Source organism: Dermacentor silvarum, chromosome 1 (genome assembly GCF_013339745.2).
Source record: "Dermacentor silvarum isolate Dsil-2018 chromosome 1, BIME_Dsil_1.4, whole genome shotgun sequence".
NCBI lineage: Eukaryota > Metazoa > Arthropoda > Arachnida > Ixodida > Ixodidae > Dermacentor > Dermacentor silvarum.
The window spans coordinates 93,596,846-93,620,606 of NC_051154.1; the positions used below are offsets into that span (position 1 = coordinate 93,596,846).

At 49.0% G+C, this 23,761-nt stretch overlaps 1 protein-coding gene across 3 annotated transcripts in view; it reads left to right on the forward strand.

The window, feature by feature from the left end:
* Positions 1-20,616, forward strand: part of LOC119432574 (RNA-binding protein 39-like) — a 104,064-nt gene extending 83,448 nt beyond the window's left edge. For all 3 annotated transcript variants that reach the window (XM_037699745.2, XM_037699738.2, XM_049671055.1), the window contains 2 exons: positions 14,329-14,670; positions 20,326-20,616. In XM_037699745.2, the coding sequence (XP_037555673.1) occupies positions 14,329-14,670; positions 20,326-20,411 (428 nt within the window). In that variant the 3' untranslated portion in view covers positions 20,412-20,616. The remainder of the gene's footprint in view (positions 1-14,328; positions 14,671-20,325) is intronic.
* The last annotated feature ends 3,145 nt before the right edge of the window (positions 20,617-23,761 follow it).

Here is a 23,761-nt window from a genome sequence, read left to right on the forward strand (position 1 = left end):
TTGGCGGTCTGGCATGCGAGGCATGAGCGGGCCCACTGGCGAACATCGGTGTTGATGCTTGGCCAGACATACCGCTGTGTAACGAGGCGCTGTGTGGCTCGGACGCTGGGATGGCAGATGTCATGAAGTGATTGGAACACCGCACGACGGAAGGCAGTCGGAATGAAGGGGCGAGGTGTAGCCGCTGACATGTCGCACCAGAGGGAGCCAGGCACAAACGGGTGAGGAACGAGTTGTAGACGGAGGGAACGGGGATGGTCACGCAGCGCTTGCAGCTCGGGGTCTTCCATCTGCGCACGAGCTAGACCCTCCCAATCCACAGTCGATGTAGAAGTGCCGAGGGAGGTGATGCGTGAAAGTGCGTCAGCTGCCTCGTTGTCGGTGCCTTTGATGTGCCGGATATCAATGGTGAACTCCGATATATAGGCCAGTTGACGAACTTCACGTGCGACGTACTTGGAAGAGTTTGTACGGAAGACATGCACCAGAGGCTTATGATCGGTTAGAATATAAAATGGCTGGCCCTCTAAGAAGTGCCGAAAGTGCTGGATGGTGGAGTAGATGGCGAGCAGCTCGCGGCCAAAAACGCTGTAGCGAGTCTCGGCAGGTTGGAGCTTCCGAGAGAAGAAACCCAGTGGGCGCCACTCGGAGTTGATTTTCTGCTGGAGAACAGCGCTGATGGCCACACTGGAAGCATCCACCATGATGCGGGTTGGCACGTTAGTTCTCGGGTGTACGAGAAGTACCGCATCGGCAACGGCTTGTTTAGCAGCCCTGAAAGCAGCGTCAGCTTCGGGAGACCAGGGAATCGCAGATGAGGAGCCCTTGGTCGTGCGAAGAAGGTTAGTCAGCGGGTGTAGAAGCTCAGCGCAGTGCGGAATGAAACGTCGGGAGAAATTCACTAGGCCGAGGAACTCACGCAGCTGGCGTAGGGTAGTGGGTGCTGGGAAGTCTTTCATGGCCTGGACGTGAGAGGGCAACGGACGAATTCCCAGCTCCGAGATGTGGTGGCCCAGAAACTCCAGCTCTGAAGATCCAAATACGCATTTCTGGGTGTTGATAACCAGGCCAAATTGTTGAAGGCGTTGAAAGAGTTCCCGGAGGTGACGCTCATGATCTTGTGGATTGGGACTCGCGACGAGGATGTCGTCGTTGTAGGCAAATACAGCCGGGAGGCCGCGCGTTACCTCGGCAATGAATCGTTGGAACGTTTGAGCTGTGTTGCGTAACCCAAAGGGCATGCGCACATACTCAAACAGGCCGAAGGGTGTAGTAATGGCTGTCTTCGGGATATCGGCCGGCTCAACGGGGATTTGGTGATAGGCCTTGACAAGGTCCACCTTACTAAAGATTTTGCATCCCTTCAAATGGCCTGTAAAATCTTGGATGTGTGGAAGGGGGTAGCTATCGTGGACCGTGTGAGCGTTGAGCGCCCGGTAGTCACCGCATGGACGCCAGTCACCCGGTTCTTTCTTGGGCACCAGATGAAGCGGGGAGGCCCAACTGCTGGACGACGGGCGAATAATACCTAGCTGGAGCATGTGCTCGAATTCCCGTTTAGCAATGTCCAGACGCTCACCGAAGAGGCGGCGCGGACGGGCTGCGACAGGTGGACCACGTGTGACAATGTGGTGGGTGACGCTGTGCTTGGGAGGCTGATTTAAACTGCAGGGCCTTGTCACCTCAGGGAAGTCTTCGAGGATACGAGCATACGGGCATGTTGGGATCAGCGTGCGGATGCCGGTGGGAGCGACAGCCAACAGAACGCCAGGGATCGAGAGGCGCGTCTTGCTGTCAATCAGGCGATGGCAGCGCATGCTGACGTCAAGATCGAAATGAGTCAGGAAGTCGGAACCGAGGATAGGCAGATAGACGTCGGCTACGATGAAGACCCACCGGAATGTGCGCCGCAGGCCTAGGTCGAGAGTGAGGTACCGCAGACCATACGTGGCGATGGAAGTAGAGTTTGCCGCGCGGAGTGTAGGTCCAGGTGACTTGCGCGGTCACGCTTGAGGACGGCAGTACACTGACCTCGGCACCCGTGTCTACAAGGAACTGCAGGCCGGAAATGCGCTCCATGACTATGAAAAGGCGGCCGGGTTGTAAGGTGAGGTCACATGCCGCCGTCAGTGATCTCGCAGTGCGTTTCCCGACCATTCGCATGGGGACTTGCACTGACGGGCGCGGTGCTGGAAAGTGCGATGGTACCAGCAGATAGGTGAGCGTCGAGGACTGCGCGAGCGGCGACTGGTCGGGGAAGAAGGACGGCGGCTGGGACATGAGGTGGAGCCGCGCTCGTCATGGGAGAACGTCCGAAGGGCGTCGATGGAAACGGCGAGCTGGTCGATCCGGGACTCTAAGCGGGCCATGGTTGAGGACTGTGGCGTTGAAGAGAGGGCGGCGACTGAAGGAGAAGTCGCGTCGTGGGTTCGATCAGCGAGCTGGGCGAGGCGGTCGAGGGTCAAGTCCTCTGTAGCGGCCAAGACAAGGCGGGTGGACTGTGGTAAGCGCTGCAGGAAGAGCTCCCTCAACAGCGCACTGTTCGAGTCGATGTTGCTTGTGCCCAGGAGCTGTCGCATGCTGTTGAGCAGCTGGGAAGGGCGGCGATCTCCAAGGTCCTCGGAGGTAAGCAGCTGCTGGATGCGCACGCTCACGCCGTGGTACGTTCTAAAATGCTCTGCTTCAGTTGCTGGTATGGCGCATCACTCAAAGGTGCAGCGATAACGTCCGCCACTTCCTGAGCCACCTCGGGAGACAGGTTGCAAAGCAAGTGGCGAAACCGCGAAGTCTCCGAGGTGATGTTGTGCAGATCGAAGGTGGCTTCGACCTGGGCGAACCAAACCTGCGGGTTGTGGCGCCAGAACGTGGGCAGGCAGAGCTGTAGAGCTGCGACGTCCCGTGGGCGTGCGGTAGCGTCACGCGGAAGGTAACCTGAGGGCGGGATGTTGCTGGGGTCGGTCATCTCTGAGGCCGGAGTCACCACTGTCGAGAACCGAGGGGTCGCAGCGGAGCGCCAGAACAAGAAGACCAGCTCAGCAGGCTTTCAGAACGGACTAGCGAGTGCCGTCCAACTTTATTTTTCTCGTCAGTCGCAGCCGGCCCCAAGGCGCCGGCCGAGAACGCTGACCTTAGCGTTCGCGCTTAGCAGCGTCGGTGGGCGCTACAAGCCTTCTCCCTTTTGCCCTCGCGTAACCCTCCGCCGTCAGGTGGCATTAGCAGCGCAACACTAGCGCCATCTCTCGTAATACGCGGCAACTCCGCCGCTGTAAAGCTACGCGGCGAAGCCAGATTACAGGAGACGGGAGCCATGTGGGAAAACACGAGGGGCTGCGTGAGAGTCGCACATGGCCACAACCCCCCAACCTTAAATCACTGCATACTGCGGTGAAACATGGCATCATTGTCTAACATCAACGCGTGCTTTGCGAACTAGAGGTAGTACATGCATAGGTGGCCGCACCGAGGAAATGTCCACACACTTTCCATAACATGCGAGCCGACATTGTCTCTGGGGTTCACCGCTGGCGTCCGTTGGTCACGGCACCAGCTCTGCAGATTCGACGGCACGGCTCCAGCCCAGGACTCTGGAAAGGGCGACGCAGAAGTCGGCACGAGCAAGCATCGCTCACGCCGACGCGCCCTGCTGGCGAGAGCCACAGTAGCCATTCGTGACTGCTGGCTCTTTTCCCAGCCGCCGAGGGTTGCGAGCCGGACATAGGCGGCCGCCAAACTGCACCGAACTAGCTACAGGCATCTCCATTGCCTGGGGTAGCTCAATTGTAGTCCGGGGCAGCAGCACAGACGATGTGCAGGTGACAGCAAACCAGGGGTGACTCCGCTCACACTGCGTACACTCAACGCACTCGACAAACATAAAGTAGCGCAAAGGAGAGGAATTCTGCATGCACATCGCCCACGTGGTACGATGTTCAATTCGGCTAGCAAAATTTCGGGCCGTATTTCAGATGCTAAGTTCACGTGAACAAAGCTTACTTTCTTGAGTCTAATGATTAATTTCAATTTGTGCGAGGCGAACTAATGAGGGAAACAATGTGCGACACCTCAACACCACGGTCCACCAGGTTGTGTCCCTCAACGTGGGACAGGCGGCTTAAGCCTTAGGCCTAATGCGTCGCTACCCTGCCAACAACCGGCATCCAAACAAAAAAAAAAGCAATCCCCCAAATGGGCACAAGAACAGGCAGCCGCTAGGAGACGTTAGCTCTGTGAGGTGGTCCTACCCCGCTCGGTGCACACAGTATCCAAGTTGACGGCTACCACCGTCCCAGGCGGTGTAGGAGCGCCCGGTGCCAGGCCACAATGCCAGACAGCCTGTAGCGGCACCCGTGGCCACCCGGCTCCCAGAGCCATGACTTCTAAAGTCAAAGAGATAGAAGAAGCTATTTACATAAGAAATTCGGACCACCCACAAGGCTTCCGTACTAACTCGCTTCAGGCTTGCCAATGCTCCGCGGGCGTTAGGCCTCGCTCTCCCAGGATGCTGACCACGTGGCTCTCTTACCGACGAGTGTACTTCAACAAAACACTCGCGAAAAGGCTTAGCATGTTGAAAAGTTCAAACACGCTACAGCAACCGTCGCCTCGCTCAAGAAAGCACGCCGCCGACACTAGCAATCAAAATCCACAGTAGGAATACGCTTCGATTCAAACAAAGGTTGTCTTGAACCCAGGAAAACTGCCAAAATTATTGTCCGATGCCCCAAGAGGTCTCCGTTGGGCAGCCAGATGTAGGGTCTCACACGTGCTCTTGGGACAAAGGAACGACAACACAGTAGTGCAAACAGTCAAATGGGCATTTATTGCACCTTTCCTACACTAATGCATGCAGGCCGAATTACTACCCATAGAACATTCACATGGGCGCGCGACAAATCAAGTAAGTCCGACTCACCGCGACCGGATAGCGAGCAAATATGTTCGCCCCATGCTGTGACACCATCGCCTAGTCGTTCACGTGTACGGTCACGCGAATGGTAGCGCTTTCGAACGATCCGTGTTCGTCCATACCGGTGTCGCTCTTAGCCTTGCGAGACGGTCCCGCGAAGCGGGCCGGCGCACGTGCGAAGCGTTCGTGCGTGTTGGTCGCCAATCCCAAGCCAAAAGAGGAAGCGCCTTCGAACTTTTTCTCCCAAGTCACCCCGCTGTTCGGTGGCGTTAGCATCACGACACTCGCGCCATCTCTCGCAATGCGCCGCAACCACTGCGACCACCGCCAGCGCTTAGCCACGCGGAGAAGCTGGATTATGGGAGACGCGAGCCATGCGGGGAAAACAACATCAGAGGACGCGTGAGTCGCACATCCCCACACTTTACAGGAAAGCATGCGCCCAGCTGTTGCTCGACCCACTCTTCCATATTCTAGTACACTATAGCTACGAATTGCGCTTCCACTACGAGCTTCCTGTTAGTTTATTCTGTGTTAGAAGTGTGCTGCCGTATTTCATTATTTCACCAAAATTCAGATTAGCCTGCTCCGAACTGCTTCAAATCGAAATTTTGTCTGCTCCAAATTGCTCGAAAATGAAATTTTGTCTGCTCCAAGCTGCTCCAATACGTAATTTGTCTGCTCCATACTCCTCCAAAACGCATTTTGACCTGTACCATAAATTGCACCAAAAGGACAGACCCACCCCTGTGTACGTTCACCTGCTGTCTTTAAAGACACGGAAGACCATCTTCGAAGTGTTCTTGCACCAGTGCACGATGTGCGATTGTGAGAGTCGTGAGACATCGTTCGAACAGCAGCAGGCAACAAACGTTACCATGCATTCGCCAATCAAGGCTTCTTTACTTCTCCCCTCGGTGGCATTGGGTGCCACACCATAGGACGCACAAAAAACCGAAGGGACTGCTGCGCACACCACACATTGCGAGCGAGTACGAGTAGCGCGAGTCTGCCCACGCCGGCCACCACTCGTCCGTCAGAAAAGGAAACCTCGAAACCCAGCAGAAGACCTGGCTCTGACGGAACGGTTCGGCACGGCTCACTGAACTAGAGAGAGCCGGCTTCCTCTCTCTGAAAGAACCGCCGCTCACTTAACGAACCACGGCTTCCTCGCTCTTCAAAAGAGTGGCTCAAAAGATCCGGCTCACTCCTGAGCGCTCTCTAGGAACGGTTCCTCACGGGTCACTGAACCAAAGAGAGCCGGCTTCCTCTCTCCGAAAGAACCCCCGTTCACGTGAACCGCAACTTATTCGTTCTTCAAAAAGAGCGGCTCAAAAGACGGCCGAAGGCGACTTTTGTGAGGAAGGGCGGGAGGGCAGTTGCTTTCTCTACCGCTTTCACGTAAGGCGCACCCGGCAGAAGACCCGGCTCTGACAGAACGCATCGGCACGTCTCACTGAACCCAAGAGAACCGGCTCCCTTTCTCCTAAAGAACCGCCGCTCACTTTTACTGAACCACGGCTCACTCGCTCTTTAAAAAAGAGCCGCTCACTAGATCCGGCTCGCTCCTGAGCGACCCATCTCTAGTTCACGGAAGCAGTGATCCTGGAAGCAGACTGAGCTAGGCAGCGCTGACAAGCTAAGAGTCCTCTCCCCACATAACCTGTCTGGTCCGGGCACGCTGGGACCAATAGGAGCGCCAGGAAGAAAAAATAATTGCATTACATTCGGAACACCCTGTAAGGCTGGTTGTGTAATCACTGTACGACATTCACACAATTATACGCCTAAGATGAAGTGTATACCGCGATATGATACAAGTGCTGAAAAGGGCAGCGACACCACATTTTCAAGTTTGAAGCATTGCATGTTAAACTGTACATGACCCACAGTAAGCTTGCAAAATTTGAGTGCATTCAGTGTGGTAGAAAATTTTTATTACACTTTTTTTTTTTGTACACAGGTAAGCAGTACAGCAGTCTGGTAGCACTAATGCGTGATGAAATGAAGTGTGCTCTGCATATTTAATGGGTGGTTTTCAAATCGCATCCCCAGGGACAGCTCCCTCCCTCGAAGTAACAGAAGCCAATCTTGAAAGCCATTCTTTTGTGCACTTCAAGTGGCAAAAGCATTTGCAGGAGCTGGAAACACTCATGGCTGCCATGTTTTAAGCACCACCTATGTGCGCGGTATAAACACTGTTTCATTTTCGAATGTGCGTCTCGGCAATCAGCCTTGGATAGATTTTGCAGGCGTCATCTGGTTTGTGCTGTTTTTATTGTGTGAGTGAAAGCATCGCTGGCACAAAGCGCCATCCAAAGAGTCTAGGAGCTGTTGTGCACTTCAGGAAGACATCGCTTTATGTGGTTTCTGTTGAAGCACTCTCACAGCTGTGGGCATGCACCATCTCGACACAGCACGCACATGGTCTTGGTATGTTTCAGAGCGGACAACACAGCGGTGGCCCTGAACTTATTGACATCACATGCGCCATGTCAACCATGGGCCATGTAAACGTGGCTATCGCTGTCACTGGGAAGGGCATAGTGGCAGCGATTTCGAATTTCAATTTCGAGTTAAAATGTGTACTGAAAGACCAGTTTAGCACACCCCTACACTAACCACATCCTTGCAATCAGCACCGTTCATGAATCATCGTAAGTTCAGGGTCCTACGACGAGGTGAGGATGGAGAAAGAAGACACCACAAGTGCTTATCACATTCATCCTGTAACTTATGTGCTATCCTTAACTTATAATGGATCCATGCCAACTCACCGAAATTACAGTTCAAGAATGCTGTGACGATTCTTGCATGATGCTGCCATTCACCAGAGCTCAGTGCAGCGCCATGTCAATTCCAAAAATTTCATTTACTAGTTTGTTCTCAGGCACTGTGCTGTTGCGTAGTTTTCTTATCATTGATGATCTGTAGCCATCGCTTTGCTTTCTGCTGCACGTTTTGCTTTTTTTTTTTAAATATAAATTTGGCTTCTTCATGCCTAAAATTTACATGAAAGCACCAACATGGTCCCTGATCTTCACAATAAAATGGCTGCTCCCAGTAAAAAACAACTGCATTGCTTTGTATTAGCCGACAACTAATAGCGGAGTTTGATCACATACCTTTTGTCTCTATTTTTGGTGAATCAGCCTCCCATGCTCACTTGGCATGTATGGAATCCGAGGCATTGCTTTTTCAAGTCAGACTGAAATGCCAGTGCTGTGTCAACTTCTTTCAGTATCACAAGCGACACAAATTATGTATTTTTTTATTACTTTGCTGTGAGCACTCCTGCTGGGAATGCTACTCTACCTGACAGTTTCGCAAGAACCACTGGCAATAGCCACCAAACTAACAATAAGGAACAAGCAGCTTCATAGGTAATAATGTGGCAAAATTGAAACAAAAAAATTCTTCTTGCAATTTTTCTTGCCTTCAACTACCTGTTTCTTCTTAAAATCAGTCTGGATGTCTGCACAGTGGCTATCACTCTGAACTGCATTATAGCTTTGCAGTAGTGCCAGGCCTGTGCACTCAAGTTGTGTTATCACATGAGTAGGCTGATGCTCCCAACACCAACTCGGTAACCATGATCTATGTGCTCCGCACTTAGATGTTTCGAAGTGCACCAACAGCCCGTACAAATGGGAGATAATATTCAGTGGCAATGCTTATCACATTCATGGTTTAGTCATGCTGTGCTAACAATGCAAATGTTAATCCACTTGGTCCATTGATTGTGCCTCGAATTGCACAAGCCTTGTGCTGTGAAGCTCGTGTTGTAAACTGTACTTTGAAAAAAGGATGGATCATCGAAGTGTCTGCAGTGTCTTTTTTTTTTTTTTTTTTGTCGCATTGGCTGTCGGCCTGCATATGTGACATATGGCTATATCTAAGTGTTGGTTGAAGGCTATTGAAAGAAAGTTGAAATAACAATTGCGAACACCAGTCAGTGGATACTAAAGGCATGTGAAGGACATTAGAAACAGTGAAATGTTAAAGGGCTGCAGAAAGATGTCTCTCAAAGGCAACAAAGAGCTTGCTGTTGCCTCTTATAATGCTCTAGAACCATGCTGCACAACAGCAAAAGTGAAAAAAAAAAAAAAAATTGCGTGAACCAGACAAGCTTGTCAAATTTGGGCATGCATTAGTACAAGAAATAATTTTTTCACCTCTTTTTGCATAAATTGAACAGATGAGTAAGTCCCAAAGCTATATGACTGACAAGTATGCTGTAGTACACTTTCCAGCACAGTCAATAATAGCATGGTGCATGCAAGAGACTTGCACACCGACACACTATCGTGCAGTGCTATGAACAATAGCCACCAGTGCTTTCTATTTAATAGTGTTGCTGTCAAACATCTGTAACAATTGTCAGTGCATTTGTAAATTTAAATGTGTACTTTTTACACGGCTATTCATACCTGGCACATTAGGTAGCACCACTCCTGCAACTTGCTTTCATTCTGAAACCAAATAATAGCTCCCTTCTTTTTATCTACAATTTTCTTATCCTTAAACTGAATTTTTGTGGTTTTTCACTGCCACGAGGACCTAATTTCCTGTGGCTTTGGCTGCATTAAATCACATTTGTCATTGGTGTACTAAGTTTTAATTAGACAAAACCATTTATCTTTATTGGGATGGCTGATGATAAGAGAAAAAGTGAACTTCTTCCTGGCTGATGAGTTCATTTAAAACAACAAATCTAAGCAGGTTTTAACATTGTGTTTTGTACATGGCGATTGAGTAAAGTCATATTTGGCCATAGAAGCTCACACTGTGTGCTAATTTTTTTAGGTAATCATAATGGTATGGACCAGTTCCCCAGAGCCAGCAGAAGAGGCCTTCACTCATTTGTAATGAACCACCATGATGGGCATGCAAGAACTGAATTTAGACTCGGTTGCACACCTGAAGCTGGAGCATTTCATAGTAAAGAACAATGCTGAATATTTTAATATTGGGCTCATTTTTCAATTCCTGTATTGAGGAGTCTCCCAGTCGAATACACTGCTTTTCAGCAGCAGCGGAAGCTAATGGGCAGGCTAAATTACAAATAAAAGCGTAGGCACAATGGCCATCCTCTTTTTTTGTTGTTGTAGTAGGGAGATAAGGCTGAAAGTTACGTAAATCACTATGGTATTGCGGTAAGAATTCAGAACGCTGTGTAGGCTATCCGTCGTGCTGCTGTGGGCACATGGTCACAAGTTTGATTACTGAATTGCTTGATCTTAACTGCCTTATGTTATTGAAGTGAGCGTAACATAATTTGTATTGTAGCATCTAGTCAGGGCTTAAAGGGAAACTGAACAGGTTTTAGATTTCTAAAAAGTGACGTTTTTCTGAAGCGCAGACACTTGAAATCCGCGGTACGAAGTTTTGTTTTTCCATCGTACAAGTAGCAGCGGCGTAATTAAGAATTAAAATCGCAGCTATGCTCCGCCCTCCACGGCTCGCGGAGTCAGCCCCGGCGGCGGTGGAAGGGGAAAGCTAGTGGAAATGACGTCAATATAGGGGTCCCAGGCGCCCGCGCGGAAAGCGTCTGCACGTTTTGCGCATCAGTTGTGTTGTATCCATGGCCTTTATCACAAATGTTCAAGATCTCCACCCTGCGTTTCCGGCTAACGCTTCAAAGGACTGTGACTGCAAGGAGAACTCCGTCTAAGAAGCATACAGTGTCACCATGCTGTCCTTTTGCGCTGCTTATTGCTGTACGAGCACCGGCGGCCGAGACGACGTCATCTTTCACAATTTCCAACGGCAGAAAAAACAAGCTGCTCAGTGGATCGCAGCGGTGAAACGAATTAATTTCAAACCTTCAAGAGCCACTCTTCTCTGTTCTAAACATTTTTCGGACAGTGATTACCATCAGAGTTTATCGCTGATGCCTGCAATGGGAATTCCAGTGAAATCTGCTGGACTAAGGCCAGGCATGCTGCCATCGATCTTCGCTCATAAACGGAATGAATAGCCGCCACCGAGAGCAGCCTTCTGTGATAGTTTTCTTTTTTTTTTTTCTGTCTTGCAAGAATTTTGTTTACTTCCTGGCAGCACAAACATTCTTCTTCTATTTCCATTGCACTGCAGTGCATGCAGGAACACCTGTCGCAACAGAAATATACGTCAGGTAGAAAAGACACCTAAAATAAAGTTTCAGCATCACGCCAGGCATCTGGCCGCACTCGGATACCTAAGTGCCCATATGCCGGAGTGCTTACATCGCTTGCGTTAAGGAAAGCGGCGGATTGTTCAATAGCGTGAAACAACCGGAGTGGGCTTTTATCTCTGATCATTTCAACACAACCGGGAATCGAGGGCCAAAAAGCATAAAATAGAACTACAGTAAACCACATAGATATGCATAACAATGTGCAGTGGCACACTTTTTTGTTTTTCGTCAAATTCCCGCACGACATTGCAAGCAGCTCAAGCACGCTGTCGCGGTGTCGAACGCTGCTTCTAGCACCGTGGGTCACAAAACAGCACAGCTATACTACAAAATTAAGAAAAATTCACTTCCGTGCGGCGTATATTTTTCTGGCACGTCTGCACATTGTATTGCTATCTTAGTAACTTGGTAACTGCAAAATGCACTGTGCTGACAGTGCGTCTCCGCATTCGCTGCAAGATCGAATAACGCAATGATTGCATGCATTGTTTGTTGCGGTCACAGCACAGCAGAATGCATCATTGGACCTAATATCTACACTGAATTAAATTATATTGCAAATATAATAATTTCCATGCGATGTGTACCTTCAGGGCAATTCGGCAGTCGCACTTTATTACTTGGAAACCAGCAACAGTAGAATGCACTGTGTACAAAACGAGTCTCTCTTTCCGTATTCTGTTGTAAGGACGCCCGGTATGAATTAATACAATCGCACTCTGACTGCTAAGGCTATATAACATGGTACAGCTTCAGAAAAACTTACTAATACGTACCAGGCGATACTGTCAACGCGGGTAAATGTCGCAATTAGGTCCTCGGATCCGGCGGGCTCCGGCCATTCCAACTTCCGCGCTGGCGCTGGTGCTCGCGCTTGGCATAGGTGTTTCTCGTTGTCGGGCTACTGGTTCAAACGCGTATGGTGTCACGCCAATCACCTCTAAGTGATCAAAATTATCCACAACAGCAACTGAACTGTGCGAAATCGTCTGGAAGGTAGTCGCAGTACCTGGTGAGAAGCTGTCAAGTTGCGGCGGGCTCTGGTGGACCCATGGATTGACATCACGGTGCGCTCCACCAATCATCGATGCGCACCGGATTCGCCGCGCGCCGCCCAGTCGCAGCTCGGAGTTTTTTTGCTAATAACGCGTTTTTGGCTGGCCGTGTTAAATTTGTTGTCGATTTTCGTGTTCAGGGTGTTCAAAAGTATCAAATGGTGCTTATAACTCTATTTTTTTGGGAACCTGGTCAGTTTCCCTTTAAAGTCTCCTTTCAGTGGAAGGGGGGGGGGGGGGGGGGCTCATTGGGCGGCGACCAGTATAGCGCCCACCCATTAACACAGGCTCATATATATATATCTCACGGAGTACAGGAGGCATACGTGAATGTCTTGGCAAATATCTACAAAGATTCCACAGCTACCTTGGTTCTCCACAAGAAAATTATAAAGTTATAACTTTATGTTTGTGGAGAACCAAGGTCTTGATAAGAAAGGGGTCAGGCAAGGAGACACAATCTCTGTATTGCTATTCACTGCATGCTTAGCAGTATTCCAGCCATTAGAGTGGGAAGGCTTAGGAATAAGGATCAACGGCAAATATTTTGGCAACCTTTGGTTTGCAGATGACATTGTCCTATTCAGCAACATTGGGGACGAATTACAACAAATAACAAATGATTGAGGACTTTAAACAAGAAAGTGTAAGAGAGTGGGGTTGAAGATTAATATGCAGAAGACAAAGATGATGTTCAATAACCTGGCAAGGGAACAAGAATTCATGATCTCCAGTCAGCCTCTAGAGTCTGTACAAGAGTATGTTTATCTAGGTCAGTTACTCACAGGGGACCCTAGTCACAAGAAAGAAATTTATAGAAGAATAAAATTGGGCTGGAGTGCATACGGCAGGCATTACCAAATCCTGACTGGGAGGTTACCACTGTCGTTAAAAATAAAAGTGTACAATCATTGCATTTTACCGGTGCTAACATATGGGCCAGAAACGTGGAGGTTAACAAAGAAGCTCGAGAACAAGTTAAGGACTGCACAAAGAGCGATGGAACGAAAAATGTTAGGCCTAACGCTAAGAGACGGGAAGAGAGCGGGTGTGGATCGGAGAACAAATGGGGATAGCCGACATTCTAGTAAAAATGGAGCTGGGCAGGCCATGTAATGCGTAGGGTAGATATAACCGGTGGACCATTAGAGTTACAGAATGGGTGCCAAGAGAAGGGAAGCACAGTCGAGGACAGCACAAAACTAGGTGGGGTGATGAAGTTAGGAAATTTGCAGGCGCAAGTTGGAATCGGCTAGCGCAAGATGGGGTAATTGTTGGAGATCACAGGGAGAGGCCTTCGTCTTGCAGTTGACATAAAAATAGGAGGATTATATATATAATCAGTGAAGCGTGGAATCATATGGTCTGGCAGGAAAAATACCAGGATTTTACTGCCGTTTCGGCCGGGTACTGGCCTTCACTCCGACAGAGGCCGGTCACCGGGGGAACGTCAGTCTCATCCTAGTATTTTTGCTACGTGCTTCTATTCTTTGACCTATATATACTCCTTTCTTACTTGTTTTCGGTTTCATGCCTAAAATGGATCAAAACTTTTCGTGCCAATGTGCTTTAACCCCACAGTATCATTTTTGATACACAGTGTGATACCTCAAAATGCTATTAAATGCAGGAAACATGGCCGTAGCCCATAGTAATGTTTCTGAGATATGCTAGAGTGAAGTTTCATTTGTGGATAGTTCAGAAAGCTCGTTACTGATTAAATTATTAGCTTGTACTCAATTACCGGTTATTCATTATCACTCTCTTTATATATATATATATATATATATATATATATATATATATATATAATTTTATGGAACTACTCTCTGTAGGTTGAAATAAATGTGAACAAGTTATACAATGTTTGAACTTCGTGGGCTTAAATAAGGGCTTTTTATCGTACTAAGCTGAATTGTGTAGAGCTCGCTATTGGCTACAAATCTTCAGTTGGCATTGACAGCCTAACAACAATGATTAAGAAGGTAATGAGGAAATATTCAATAATGAACATCATAAATAATCCATATGGGATTTTTCTTTAGTTTGTCCCAGCTGTGAATCTTGGCCAGCAAAAACTATCATTGTGTCTGGAATCTCCTAATGTTAATATTAATAATTCGTCATTGCTGTCATTGCTGGTCATGCATTGCAGCAGATTCACTGATACGAGTTGTTCTCACTTGCAGGCACAGGGTTCCAGATACCCCAAGCTGCAGTTAATGCCCTTCAAATGAACCCCACCGTACTGCCAGGACAGCCCCAAGCAGCTGCTGTGGCAGCAGCGGCTGCACCTACAATAGCCACCCAGTGTTTCCTGCTGTCCAATATGTTTGACCCTTTGACAGAAACAAATCCTTCTTGGGATGAGGAGATTCGACGAGACGTGATTGAAGAATGCCGCAAGCATGGTGGGGTTCTGCATGTCTACGTAGATCGGGCATCACCTGAGGGACATGTGTATGTCAAGTGCCCAACCATTGCCTCAGCAGTAGCCTCCGTCAATGCGCTGCATGGGCGCTGGTTTGCTGGTGAGTCCGTCTTCCCTTCCTTGCTAAAAGTGGGGCATGTTTGTCAGATTTTAATGTGATAGAACTCTACCATTTAAACTTGGCCTTTGGCAATGTAGGAGACATGCACTCATTACAGGAACCATACTTTAAGTGGTATTTTGTTAAATGCAGAGAGTTTCTAAAAGAGCCAGAGTAGGATTCGATGTGATGTGCACTCCATTGTGTGAGCTTGTAAAACATATACAGTGTAGCGAAGAGAGACGCTAGTGGGTCCAGCTCTAGTCTGCCCAGACGCTAGTGGGTCCAGCGCTTTGGCTCGCAACGGCGCTCGTGCTTGAAAGCTGTGGCTCGTTTGACTGTCGACGCTGCGCTGCTCCGATCACTAATAAACCCCTTACAATTGGTGGAGGTGCTGCGCCCTCAAAACCTGCAACCTGGAACTTCGATCCCACACCGTACCTTCGACCATGCCTGAAGAAGCCTCCTAACAAGGGCCTCCCCCTGCACCGGCACCTTGCTCTGGTGTGCCTCGCCACAGGGACCCTGCTATCTTCACAGGCGCAGATGACACCGACGTTGAGGATTGGCTAACGACCTACGAGCGGGTAAACGCCCACAATAAATGGCACGAGACAGCTAAGCTCAGCAACGTGCTCTTCTACCTAGCCGGTGTGGCCAGCTTATGGTACAACAACCATGAAACCGATTTTCGGACGTGGTCAGCCTTCAAGACATCTTTTGTGGATGTTTTTGGTTGCCCTGCTGTTCGTATGCGCCGCGCCGAACAGCGTTTGCGGGAACGAGCTCAGCAAGTCGGTGAATCATTCACAAGCTATATCGAAGACATCCTGGACTTATGCAAGAAAGTGAACGCGACCATGTCGGAGTCTGATAAGATCAGGAACGTTATGAAAGGAATAGAAGACAATGCCTTCCACATGCTGCTTGCCAGCATGTAATTGTAGCGAAGAGAGACGCTAGTGGGTCCAGCTCTAGTCTGCCCAGACGCTAGTGGGTCCAGCGCTTTGGCTCGCAACGGTGCTCGTGCTTGAAAGCTGTGGCTCGTTTGACTGTCGACGCTGCGCTGCTCCGATCACTAATAAACCCCTTACAACAGAAACACATTCACATTCAGTAGTGGATGTAGCAAACAGCGACGGGGATTAGACCCGGACCTGGACGTCTGACTCATTCGTCAACTGGCAGCAACTCAGCGAGCAGCTGCGCGTGCTTGGCGCACTTTCTTCTTTATTTGTAACACACTCCCACAGCCGACGAATTGCTAGATGTTGCCGGCTTCAAGAAGGTAAACCTTTTGCGCGGGACGCTTTATCACGGAGCCGGACACCAGCTTCAGGCAGCCAGCTCGAGTGACGCCGTCACGACCATGGAGCAGTTCCATCACCCGGGCCAGCTTCCACAGGATAGGCGGCAAATCGTCGTCGGGCACCAGGACGACGTCTCCTACAAAGCCGGAAGTTTGGAAACCCAGGCATTCCACGCGGTAAGCTGCTCTTGAGGTAGCGGACAATCCCATGGGTGCTGCAACTTCCAGAGATCTTGAAAAATCAGCTTGGCACGAACGGAGAATGGCGCGAGAAAGCCAAGAGGGTCGTACAGCCTTGCAAAGCCTTGAAGCATTGTTCCTTTTGTTATAGGCATGGTTGACACAGACTTTATGACCTGGTCTGCACTGACGATGATTGAATCGTCGCTTCTCTCCCAGCAAAGTCCCAAGATCTTCATAGTGTATGGATCGCCACCTTCGTCTTCAAAAAAGAGCCGGTCCATCTGGAAATGTTCTCGCAGTGCTGAGTGATTTGATGCCCATTTACGAATCTCCATGCCGGCGTCTGCTAGAATGGTCCTTGCCTCCGTATAAATTTGGAGCGCTTTCTGAACGCTGTTCGCACAGACTACCAAATCGTCTACATAAAAGGATTCTTTGAGGCATGCCACTATATCGGGAAATAGGCTTTCAGTGACAGAAAAGTGATGATCCATCGTTGCCGCTAACAGAAACGCGCTGGACGTGGCGCCGAATGGAACGCGGGTCATCCGCCACTGAACAATTGGCGGCAATGGTTGATGCTGCGTCGCGAGTTGAGTGATCCACAAAAAACGGAGTGCATCTCTGTCCTCGAGCTGAATGACCATGTGCAGGTACACCTTCTTTATGTCAGCCACCATAACGATTCGATGAAGCCTGAAGTTGAGCAGCAGTTTCAATAAATCAGCATTCATTTTTGGCCCTTTGATAAGCACGCTGTTCAGGGCTGGTTGACCGGGAGCATGAGACGATGCGTCGAAAACAACTCTGAGTTTGGTAGTGACTGCGTCGCGTCGAATCACTCCATGATGCGGCATGTAGTACGTGTTCGGCTTGAAGGGCATGTTTTGGTCGGGAACTCGTTCGGCGTGACATTCGTCAAAATAAGTTTGGATCATCTTGTCATACTTGGCGAGGAGATCTGGTTGTTGCTTGAAGCGTCGGAGCTGCATCAAGAGTCTGCCTAGCAAGGGCGAAGTTGTAGCCGGCGTCGAGACCTGGCTCCCGAATAAGGACAGAAACCTCGCAGCGCCCTCCTTTCTTCGAAACATGGCGTTCAAATTCCTCCAGAGCCATGTGGGTGTCATGTTTACCGTCAGGATCATCTTGCACTCCAAGGGTGTCGAGGCACCACAGAGAAGAGATGTCCATGTCAAGGGAGGCGTCGTTTGCCGCAGGCTCTCCGACAGCAAGGAAGAGTGATGTGGTTTGAACAACGGAACCTTTGGGTAAATCGTGGACACAGATGTTGCAGGAGGTGGTGTGTTGATCGACTCCGACCCGCTTGCGTGTTGCACGGACGGCGCAGAGGCGCTACCCATACGCTTTGCATGGTTTTGAGTTGGAGTACACACGTTGCACAGTGACGTCAATGTTGGCCAGCACAGTGGCCACATTTCAAATTTCTGGCACTCCGGCATTCACTGGCAACGTGGTTGCGCTTGGCGCAGCGGAAGCAACACCTGCGCGCTTGAAGCTTCCTGTGTTTTTCTTCTGAAATGAGCGACGTGGAGCATTCCAGAATGGTGTGGTCCGACGCGTTGCACAGGAGGCAGGGATGCGTGTACAGTGACCTCACTTCAGTTGATAGAGCCGCGATTCACGTGGATGATGCCGCTGGCTTGCAGATGAGCTGGCTTGGTCGAAGGTGCCTTCCTCCCTCGCCTCGACTTGAATTCGTACAAAGGTCATCAGCTGTTTGACTTGCTGGGACTTGTCTTCTGTAACCGCTGCCGTGTCATCGTGGTTTGACGAAGAAGCCTCCTTTAACACTGACGGTATGGAATACCAAGGTCAGGTGGTAAGGCCTTCATGATGACGCGTCGCAGAACAACAGCATACTCATCTGGTGAAACACCAAAGCCCTCCAGAGTGCTTGCGGAAAGTGATCGCGTCAGAGATTTCAAAGCTTGTCTAGATCGACAGAACTACGACTAGGTGCTACAATCGTAGTTTGCCTCGGTGAGGCGGATACTCTCAATTGCTTTTTTAGCTGAACCGGACAGGTACATCAACAGATATTTAAATTTGTCAATCTTCGAGAGCGAGTCATTGCTGTGAATGCTTGCGTGGTACTGGTCCCAAAAGCCTTGCCAGTCGCGTCACTCCCCAGAAAAGCTCGGGATATGCAGCTTTGGCAGGGCAACGCGGGAGAAAGACGCCGCGGATAAGACTCTGGGCGCGGCGGCAGAGGCGGCTGGGTACGGTGGCGAGGCAGGTTGCATGGTAGGACCAGCAAGGATCGGTGGACGCGGCTCGGTAGCGAGGCGCACGCTTGTCTTGGTGAAGCTGACCTTTCGTTCGTACTCAAAAGCTGCGGTGAGGTCTGCCTTCAGGTCTGCATCTGTGAGCGTCTCTTGAATTGCACGGCCGAACTCTACGAGTTCCGCCTGCTTCGCCAAGACGAGCTCGAGGTACTGGTGCAGCACCCGCACAGGGGTGGCCTCATGCGACAGCAGGGCGTCGATCGTAGAAATGGCCTTGATGATGGCCCTGTGGAACAAGCCGCGCTTGGTGCACCGTTGCTCCATGGCCGGAATTCGAGGGCCAGACGACAGGGTGGGTTTCGCCACCAACTTGTAGCAAAATAACGACGGGAATTAGACCTGGACGTCTGACTCGTTCGTCATCTGGTAGCAGCGTGCGCCCGTGGCAGCTGCGCGTGCTTGGCGCACGTTCTTCATTTGTAACAGTGGGGTCTTGAAACACCCGTGAGCTGCTGCCTTGTTTGATGGTTATCACGTGATACTGTTAGGCTGGAGCTGCTGCCATGTGGTGGAGTGGCCTTCACAACACTGTTTCGTTCTCCAGGTTGATACAAAGAAATGCAAAGGATCACAGTGTATGCTTGCACCGTGCAGTCACGAGCAGATTTTCTGCTTTGCACTTAATACAAAGCAAACTTCAGTGCCGCTGCATTTCGAGTAATCCAGCCGAACATACACGTTGATTAGAGCCCCGAAATCTTCAAATAAAGTGATATTTCGAATAAATAAATTTCATTGCTTTATCCTTGGCACAAGGGTTTACTTGTCCTCAATAGGCGCTGGAGTTTGAGGTATAGTAGCGGTGCCTGGTGGCGGCAAGAAAAGTTGGCTGGGTAGAACCAGGTTGGGTAGTAGTGAGCCCTGGCAGCGAAGCACGCTTCTAGTCTGAGTTTTGCGTCGATTCACATTTTTTTCTGCTCTGTTAGTGCGAAAAGGCTTGTTGCTTGTCACAGACCATTCTGCGAGCTGGCCGTAGCCTAGTTTTACGAAAATGGGCGCTCCGTATGCCGTGGGACGTAATGCTAAAAGCAGAAGGAATTGGCGACGCCGATTCGACCGAGAGACCTCACTCAGCCTCGAAAAAGTGTCCCTGTCATTAATGCTGTGTCGTGGGCTGCCACGAGCAAGAAGGCCTGAATCCCAACATCAGATTCTACCGTTTTCTATCAAGGCCTCACGCAGCAGAGCGCCGGGTTCGAGAGTTGATTGTGCTCATCCTTGATCTCAAGCCAACATGTTAAGGCAGCGCAGCAAGGCAGTATTGATTACAGCACGTCGATGTTTGAGCGCTGTCATTAAAAGCTACATGAAGCGAGCAGCGCACAAGCTCGCGTTGCAGCGCGATTCGCATGTTACTGCAAGCTCATATGCATTGCATCAGTTATTTATCAGTTGCTAAAGGGACAAATAATCGCTACTACAGCGCAGACATGACTACTTGTTTAGTTGCATGCAGTCAACAAAGATTGCAGGAGGCTCGCCGTTTCGCAGCGGGATGAAAGCCCGCTGCCAGAGCGACGCGTGCCGTCGTGCGCTCCAGCAGTTCCGTACACGTCTGCTTATCGCTGCTGTGAATTCATTTATTGGAAGTATTTTCTCGTGTTTGTGTGCCTGAATCTAGCAGCGTGCAAACCTTACCTGAAGTTCAACTTCGTACGCGACTTGCTTCATTTGTGATTGACACCGCACTGAAACTTCGCCGCTTATTTCTTGAACGGCGCACACGACTTGGCGTTGCATAACTTATAATAAGGTCAAGTTGTAGCTGTATCACTGACAATAGATTAGAAGCTTGTAAAATTAGTTTGCTTATTTTTCAGAAACATAATCGCCATTTTTACTTTTGCTTCGTTTCAGGTCGAATCATTACAGCTGCGTATGTCCCAGTCATGAGCTACCACACCCTCTTCCCGGACTCTGCAACGACAAATACCCTGTTGTGAATGAAAGAGGCCGACGGTCGCACATGGACATTGTCGCCTCCATCTTTCCCCACCTCTTTTCTTTACACATAAGTTAGAAAACTTTGTCATTGCATAAGCTGCAATCTTTTGTTCACCCTCTTTGTTTTATGTTGCCCATTGTAAATGTACATAGCAGAGTACATGATGCTTTCAAGTGCACACAGTAATAAATCACTTGTGTATATATATGCAGACTGTAATTATTGATAAAGCTGACAGGGTTAGATGGTACAATGATACCTGCTTGCAAGATTATCCATCTTTAATTTTTTTGCAAACTGCATTGACTTGACAGCAATGGCAGTCAGATGCTGCCTCCACTGAGATTGATTCATGTTTGCAGTGGCTGCTTTTTGATAGAGGCAGAATGCAGAAGCGGCAGTGCTAAGATTTCAGTACACCTAGTGGTCAAAATTATGGGGACCCTGCAGAATCTTTAGAATAATGGCAAGTAAATGCACCGAGTCATTACATGATACCGTCTCAAACATATCAGCTAAATAGTGCTCCTCTGCATGAAGCACGAAACTTGCATTAGACATTTGAAACAAGCGGCTTGCATGTGCAAGAAATGGCAGCAGTGGCACCACACTTGCATCTAATATTGCTCAAAAAGCTGTCCTTTCCTGCAGCTCTCTGAAGTCCCTGCCATCCTTGAGGTATTTGTGACATAAGGAATTTTTAGAATTGAAAATTGAAGATCCATCACTTTAGATTCCCGAAGAAATGGTAGACCACCACTGCACGTGGGCAAATAGTAAACCAGATTTTGCCTTCGCACTTACGTTTGTCTCAAACTAAAACTAAATAGCACACCCACCGTGGTTGCTCAGTGGCTGTGGTGTTGGGCTGCTAAGCACGCGGTCGCGGGATCGAATCCCAGCCACGGCGGCCGCATTTCGATGGCGGCGAAATGCGAAAACACCCGTGAACTTGAATTTAGGTGCACGTTAAAGAACCCCAGGTGGTCCAAATTTCCAGAGTCCCCCACTACGGCGTGCCTCATAATCAAATCGTGGTTTTGGCACATAAAACCCCATAATTTAAAACTAAATAGCACGTGTCCGGAAAACAAAAAGCCTTCATGACAGCATGGATTACATCCAGGACTTACTGTTGTCAGTTTGCACATGCATCTAGAGGTAGTTTTTCAAGCATCTGGGAGCGGTTTTTGAAGGAAACTGGTTTAACTAGAGGAGATAGCTACATCTGTATATGTGCATCCCTGTCTGTCATAATTTCTCATCAGTCTTTACCCCTGTGCATAGTAGTTGGCCAGAGCACACTAGCCCAGGCCAACTTCATTGCGTTTTCTATAGTAACTTATCTCTAATATTTGGCGATGTTACGTCACCCATACTGGTCGCCTCCCTTCTTGCTAACACAATAATGAAATGCATCACCCATACTCGTTGCCTACCTTCTTGCTAACACAATAATGAAATGCGTTCATTGCATTCTGTTTCTATGATGCATTGTTGGTCTAAGGCTTGCACTTGTGATGAATAGCTTGTAGTTAAGGAGAAAATGCACTATGCATGACACAAGGATGACAGCACAGTATGAAGAGCAGTTGTGGGGAGTAAGTGGTCAATAATGTGGGCCTGCACTGCACAGTTACGTATTCAAGGTATACATAATGGATGTCTCTGATTTGACTACTTGAGCTCCAGGCCAAGCATGACACAATTGATACTATCAAACATCAAGTACGCACGGATACCGATTTTTCGAGTTAAAGCTCAAATGAATAAAGGTTCATTGCTGTGTCAGAAAATAAGCTTCACACAACTAGTTACACTAGAACAAAGCTCTGACCCTTTCAGTAACATGGAAAATAGAGGAGGCACATAACATAAACACACACGGCAAATAAGCAAGAGGCTGCCTGAAGAGGAGGTTGAGACAAGTCAATCTATAGGTGACAACGAAGAGATCGAACAGTTTGGCACAATGTCTATGCAGCGTCCTTGTTTCTCGTCCATGTTTGAAATCGGAACCTTGCGAAAATCTGCTGGGTGTACCCTATTTCACGAGTTGAACTTGTATTCAGGCATGCAGTAAGCATTATGCAAACGACAATCCACGGAGAAGCTTCCAGGCATGGCACTATACAGAACACGTACACCGTCCAACCATAGAATTGGAAGCCTCAGTGACAACAAAAGGATGGTACTAACGCTCCTGGGAAGCAATGGGGATAATACTATTAGGAAAACAAGAACAAAAAGTGAATGTTTGCAACATTGCGATAGACCACTGGGATGGACGGTGACCTAAAACATAGTAGCCCAGAAGAACACCCAACGGTCTACCATTTGCTGTGCATAACTATTCACCGATATGGCACTGAGGTTAAAAATTAGATTGCGACTGACAACAGTAGATAGACTATTCATTCAGCCCCAGAGAGACAGAAAAACGGGGTAGGAAAGGTGGGGAGGTTAACCCGAAAAGATTCTGGTTCGCTACCCTGCACTGGGGGAAGGATAAAGAAAAATGAGAGACGGAAAGAATGGCGTAGCCAATGGCAAAGAATGTGTTCGATAGTTTTCTCGTTGCCGCAGTGGTCACACGCAGCACTATCTTCCCTTTTGATGCAGAAAGCAAAGGATTTGGTAAAAGCAACGCCAATCCACGGTTGGTAAAGTACCGTTGTCTCGGGGTCGGGATAGTCCAGGTGGAGGTCGAAGAGTGGTCCAGTCGATGCAGATATGTGCTGGAAACTACGTGTGTTCCACAACGACTGTTTGGCATCCTTTGCAAGCACTCGAATCGCTGCTGCATCTGTTCTTTACAACGGGATTGGTTCTTGCACGCAGTCATGTGAGCCCCAATGTAGTGTTGGCTAGAGCAGCTTCGTGCTCCCTCATTGGACAAGTTACTACCCTGTTGTACGTTCAGCTTAAAACGTTCTCGCATCCTCTCCATTCTGTTTCTAATGAACTGCACGCTGGACATGCTCTTAAAGGGGTCCTCAACCACCCTTCGGGCTTGGTAAAAAGACATAGTCCGCAGACAGTCAACATCTCGGCCAAGTTTTGAAGTCGTCCGCGACTTAACCCATGAACTTCCTAGGTTCAGGGGTTCATGGGTTCACAATTGATACTATCAAACATCAAGTACGCACAGATACCAATTCTTCGAGTGCCATTATACAGCAGGTCGAGTCCTGCTGCGCGATGTGCGACGGACACTTCCATAATGGCTATGGTAAACAAATTGCTCAGTACTAACCAACATCAGGAGCTCGCAAACATTCTACGAAAGCACTCCGCAGTGTTCGACTTTTCCCAGCAAGATGCTCCACCATCCTTTCCCCCCTTCTC